This window comes from Coregonus clupeaformis, chromosome 3, assembly GCF_020615455.1.
Source record: "Coregonus clupeaformis isolate EN_2021a chromosome 3, ASM2061545v1, whole genome shotgun sequence".
Lineage (NCBI taxonomy): Eukaryota > Metazoa > Chordata > Actinopteri > Salmoniformes > Salmonidae > Coregonus > Coregonus clupeaformis.
The window spans coordinates 2,025,917-2,032,149 of NC_059194.1; the positions used below are offsets into that span (position 1 = coordinate 2,025,917).

A 6,233-nucleotide genomic window follows, 5' to 3' on the forward strand; every position below is an offset into this window, starting at 1 on the left:
ACCTTGTTCTTTCAACAGCTTCACTAGCAACTAATGAATATATTCATGTGATGCAGTGTGAGGTTTAACTTCATTTCTGTGGCTACATCATTTAGCTAAGAGACAGATGGACATGAAACTGGTATGACTAATTATTGTTTACACGTTACAATTTCTCATTTCTGAAATCATATTTCAATCAGCAGGTGTTTTTGAAGTGATGTTTTCAGAGGTTGTTCAAGACAATGTTGTGGCAACTGGTTAACCAGAACTCAAAGAGCTGGAGATTGTTATCTTTCGATTCAAAATATATCAGGCTTGGGATGGTGTGTATGAGAACAGACAGCTATTAATATCCCTATTACACACTGAACAGAGAATGTTGAGCCTCAGGTAGAACCATGGAGAATCTTCCTTCTAAAGAACATCCATTATGACATCACTAACTCCTGATCATTACTAAAAGTTCCGGAGTCGTTCAGCATCAGCTGATGGGTGAGCCAAACACAGGTATGGAAACAGAACTAAGACTAGACTGAATAATAACACAGATTAATGCACAATTTGGAATTATGAGTTATAAAATACTGTCCACACAGCAGGGTTCCTGACCCTAACTCTAACTCTAACCCTCGTCCCCTGCAGGATGTCATCAGGCCCTGTTGTGGAGAGTGAGGATAGTAGTGCACATGCCAATCTGGCAGTGACTTCAGGGTACAGTGAAGGTCCCCCCTCCCACCTGGCAGTGACTGTGTTGAGGGCCACTGGCCTCAGAGCTAAGGGCTTCCATGGGGGCAGCAACCCTTACGTTGTCGTCCAGCTGGGGCAGAGGAGAATCACCACCCCTGTCATCCACGGTACCCTGACCCCCCGCTGGAACTGTGAGCTCACCTTCCCCCTGCCCTCCTCGGCCCCCCGGGATGGCACCACCGAAGCCCTGACCCTGACCATCCACCACCGACGCCCACTACTGGCCCTGCCTGATAAGTTCCTGGGTACTGTGAGCTTCAGGCTGGAGGATGTTATCAAGAAGCAGGACGGGAACAAAGGGTACGTTGAGGAAAACTGATTTCCACTGACGTCATGTTAATACAGGCCATTTAGCAGACACTTTTATCCAAAGCGACTTACAGTCATGCGTGCATAATGTTTTTACGGATGGGTGGTCCCGGGAATCGAACCCACTATCCTGGCATTGCAAGAACCATGCTGTACCAACTGAGCTACAGAGGACCAGTAATATATAAAATGTAATGTACATGATGTAATGTACTGTATATGATGTACCCCATCTGGTGGCATACTGTATACTGTAGATATCATATTTATATAGCTCATGCAGAAATACATTTAAAGCTGTGATCTGTGAACTACTCACAAAAGAAGAGCAAGAAACACATTTATATGTTTTTTTTGCAGGTGGTTTGTACTCAATTCTGAGTCGCGGAAGAAGCCAAAGAAGCGTGGGCATGTGGAAGTATCTTTCAGGCTGCACAGAGAGCATAGCAGCCTTCCATCCCACTCCCAACCCCTCACCCAGACCCAGTCCCAACCCCTCACCCTTCTCTCCCACTCCACAAGCCTCTCCCAACCCTCCAACCTTCCATCCCACTCCCAATCCCTCACCCAGCCTCACTCCCAATCCCACTTCCAACCCTCCTCCATCTGCACCAAGAGCCACATCAGTAGGGAGAGTGACACACGCTGCTCACCACCTTCTGTTCAGGTCAGTCCTTTAAGGGAGGAACATGACAGCAGTTCTAGGATAGAATAGAATGGTGTTGGGGGTCGGTGTGTTGAGTAGTGAGTGACTGGCCCTGTCCATGGTGTTGGGGGTTGGTGTGTTGAGTAGTGAGTGATTGGCCCTCTCCATGGTGTTGGGGGTTGGTGTGTTGAGTAGTGAGTGATTGGCCCTGTCCATGGTGTTGGGGGTCGGTGTGTTGAGTAGTGAGTGACTGGCCCTGTCCATGGTGTTGGGGGTCGGTGTGTTGAGTAGTGAGTGACTGGCCCTGTCCATGGTGTTGGGGGTTGGTGTATTGAGTAGTGAGTGACTGGCCCTGTCCATGGTGTTGGGGGTTGGTGTGTTGAGTAGTGAGTGACTGGCCCTCTCCATTGTGTGTGCAGTCGGTGGTAAAGCATCGGGAGCCAATTCATCCATCTTGTGGAAAGGAGAATTCTGGAGTGCTGGACTCAGTTCCACTACCATCTGCACCAGCAAGCCCTCAGAAGCCAGCAGACGGCCCAGACTGCGTCAGCATCACTACTGCTGGTATGATGTTCTTGTATGGTTTTGTCTCTTAGAAAGTATTTGTCATTTCAAACATATTTGTGTAAAAATAGATTTGCTTGATCACTTCCGTAATTGTATACTTCCATTTCATTTGATGGGGATAAGGAGGGACAGTAGTGTAGTGTGTCTTGCATTAAATCTAAATATTGAGCTCTGACGGAGGACAGAAAACAGAGGGCAGATCCCCACAATTACATCTTTCCCACCTTCTCTCTCTTTCCCTTCAACCTTCTCTCTCTCTCTCTCTCCTCTTTCCCCCTCTCTTTTTCCCTTCCATCTACCCAACCCAGATTGCAGCAATACCATCAGACCAGTATCCTATTCCGCTGCGACTGGAGACCTGGAGGATGGTACTGCATCCATCGTCACCTGTGAGACTGGAGACCTGGAGGATGGTACTGCATCCATCGTCACCTGTGAGACTGGAGACCTGGAGGATGGCCAGGAGGCCAGTCTGCTGGACCCAGGAGGAGGACACAGCTCCCATCAGGGTCCACTGGAGGAGACATCTACAGCAGGGAGCACCATCGGGACTCAGACTTCCAGTAGCTTCCAAATGTTCCCGTTCCAACATTCCCAATCCCAAGGGAGGATGAGGAGGGTCTCTTTCAGGTCCTCCTTCCGTTCCAGACTGAGGCGTCTCCGCTACAGGTTGGACTCAGGAGAGGACAGCGGGGAGAGGCGGACTCTGAGACTCCAGGTCTGCCCCAGGGTGTTCTCCCGGTCGACCTCCCCACCTTACGACAGGTTCCCCAAGATAGATGTGTCAGAGAGGCCACAGGGTTTCTTGGCACGGCTCTTCCCCTGTCTAGATAGAAGGTAATGACATTAAAGAAAGACAAGCCTGACAGAATGTATCCTGCTCCTTATAATACAACATTTCAGATGTACAGTGTCCATATTAGGACAGAGTCACAAATGTATCCTGCTCCTTATAATACAACATTTCAGATGTACAGTGTCCATATTAGGAGTCACACATCCATGAACATTGGAAGAACTTTCTTTCTCTTTTCTACCAAACTTCAGTTATTTTTCTTGTTGTAATTCACAGTTTGTTTGCAGCGTTTGTAATACAGAACACTTTTGTTGTTTTGGAAAAGGGGGGGGGGGGACACAGAAAAGAAGCGACAATGTCTCCACACCTGAGGTGGCGAAGCTCTCACCTCCAGAGCGGCGCCAGGTGTGCCGGAGGGAGAGACAACAGACATGTCTAATAAGACTGGTTTAAGCTCTAAAGCCAATCAGAGGAGAGTTTCAGAAAAAAAGTTAAAAAGTTATATTTCTCTCTACATTAAACACCACACACATCTATGCAGGTGAAGGTTTTTATACATACCAATAAGTAGGAATGGCAGATAAAGATGAACTTTTTGACAGTAGGTTTCTGAAGATGTGTTATTTTCAGAGGGGAAATTGGTGTAATAAAGTATTTAACCGCACTCTGTCTGCTGTGGGGGAGATACAGCACAACACCAAGGTCCCATACAGACAACCAGAGGCGGATGCAACGTCCTTCCAGACAGACAGGAGCTGCGTCCCAAAATGGCACCCTATTCCCGTTATAGTGCACTACTTTTGACCATGGCGTATCGGGCTCCGGTCAATAGTAGTGCACTAAATAAGGAATAGGGTGCCATTTGTGACTCACCCAGGCTGTGTCCCACAGTCCATGTGGTGTGTGTGACGCATCTGGAGGTACCAGGACAGCAGAATGAGGTTGATACCTGTTCACATGTCTGATGAGTGATACAGAATATCATTTTTGTGCTGAGGGTGGAAGTGGAATAATTGATTTGGACGACTGCCACCGTGCATCATGGGAACAGCTGTTGTGTTGACGATTATACCACCACACCTTCCGATGACATAATACATACTATAAATCAGGGGCCATAAGCACATTATATATGGAATGTAAACAGTCTACATCTACATCTTAAAAAGTGTAATACTGAAAGTGTCACAGATGTGACTGATTTGCATGTTCAACCTAACAAGCATTTCTATTGGTTAATTGCCTGGTCATGTGACTTGAGCTGCATGTACAGTGGGGAAAAAAAGTATTTAGTCAGCCACCAATTGTGCAAGTTCTCCCACTTAAAAAGATGAGAGAGGCCTGTAATTTTCATCATAGGTACACGTCAACTATGACAGACAAAATGAGAAAAAAAAATCCAGAAAATCACATTGTAGGATTTCTAATGAATTTATTTGCAAATTATGGTGGAAAATAAGTATTTGGTCAATAACAAAAGTTTCTCAATACTTTGTTATATACCCTTTGTTGGCAATGGCACAGGTCAAACATTTTCTGTAAGTCTTCACAAGGTTTTCACACACTGTTGCTGGTATTTTGGCCCATTCCTCCATGCAGATCTCCTCTAGAGCAGTAATGTTTTGGGGCTGTCGCTGGGCAACACAGACTTTCAACTCCCTCCAAAGATTTTCTATGGGTTTGAGATCTGGAGACTGACTAGGCCACTCCAGGACCTTGAAATGCTTCTCACGAAGCCACTCCTTCGTTGCCCGGGCAGTGTGTTTGGGATCATTGTCATGCTGAAAGACCCAGCCACGTTTCATCTTCAATGCCCTTGCTGATGGAAGGAGGTTTTCACTCAAAATCTCACGATACATGGCCTCATTCATTCTTTCTTTTACATGGATCAGTCATCCTGGTCCCTTTGCAGAAAAACAGCCCCAAAGCATGATGTTTCCACCCCCATGCTTCACAGTAGGTATGGTGTTCTTTGGATGCAACTCAGCATTCTTTGTCCTCCAAACACGACGAGTTGAGTTTTTACCAAAAAGTTCTATTTTGGTTTCATCTGACCATATGACATTCTCCCAATCCTCTTCTGGATCATCCAAATGCACTCTAGCAAACTTCAGACGGGCCTGGACATGTACTGGCTTAAGCAGGGGGACACGTCTGGCACTGCAGGATTTGAGTCCCTGGCGGCGTAGTGTGTAACTGATGGTAGGCTTTGTTACTTTGGTCCCAGCTCTCTGCAGGTCATTCACTAGGTCCCCCCGTGTGGTTCTGGGATTTTTGCTCACCGTTCTTGTGATCATTTTGACCCCACGGGGTGAGATCTTGTGTGGAGCCCCAGATCGAGGGAGATTATCAGTGGTCTTGTATGTCTTCCATTTCCTAATAATTGCTCCCACAGTTGATTTCTTCAAACCAAGCTGCTTACCTATTGCAGATCCAGTCTTCCCAGCCTGGTGCAGGTCTACAATTTTGTTTCTGGTGTCCTTTGACAGCTCTTTGGTCTTGGCCATAGTGGAGTTTGGAGTGTGACTGTTTGAGGTTGTGGACAGGTGTCTTTTATACTGATAACAAGTTCAAACAGGTGCCATTAATACAGGTAACGAGTGGAGGACAGAGGAGCCTCTTAAAGAAGAAGTTACAGGTCTGTGAGAGCCAGAAATCTTGCTTGTTGAAACTTTTGTTATTGACCAAATACTTATTTTCCACCATCATTTGCAAATAAATTCATTAAAAATCCTACAAATTTTTTCTTATTTTGTCTGTCATAGTTGACGTGTACCTATGATGAAAATTACAGGCCTCTCTCATCTTTTTAAGTGGGAGAACTTGCACAATTGGTGGCTGACTAAATACTTTTTTTCCCCACTGTATTTAACACCTCTAATTCCTGCTTCCTGCTCAATACCACACCTAGAACCTGTCACCTCCGCTTCCTGCTTCCTGCTCAATACCACACCTAGAACCTGTCACCTCCGCTTCCTGCTTCCTGCTCAATACCACACCTAGAACCTGTCACCTCCGCTTCCTGCTCAATACCACACCTAAAACCTGTCACCTCCGCTTCCTGCTTCCTGCTCAATACCACACCTAGAACCTGTCACCTCCGCTTCCTGCTTCCTGCTCAATACCACATCTAGAACCTGTCACCTCCGCTTCCTGCTTCCTTCTCAATACCACACCTAGAACCTG

At 46.4% G+C, this 6,233-nt stretch overlaps 1 protein-coding gene across 1 annotated transcript; it reads left to right on the top strand.

The window, feature by feature from the left end:
• The first annotated feature begins 448 nt into the window (after nucleotides 1–448).
• Nucleotides 449–3,117, top strand: LOC121545692. Its single transcript, XM_041856448.1, has 5 exons — nucleotides 449–489; nucleotides 625–1,029; nucleotides 1,399–1,705; nucleotides 2,104–2,248; nucleotides 2,560–3,117. The coding sequence occupies exons 2-5, from the start codon at nucleotides 626–628 to the stop codon at nucleotides 3,090–3,092; spliced, it is 1,389 nt and encodes a 462-aa protein (XP_041712382.1). The 5' UTR covers nucleotides 449–489; nucleotide 625; the 3' UTR covers nucleotides 3,093–3,117.
• Nucleotides 3,118–6,233: the final 3,116 nt, after the last annotated feature.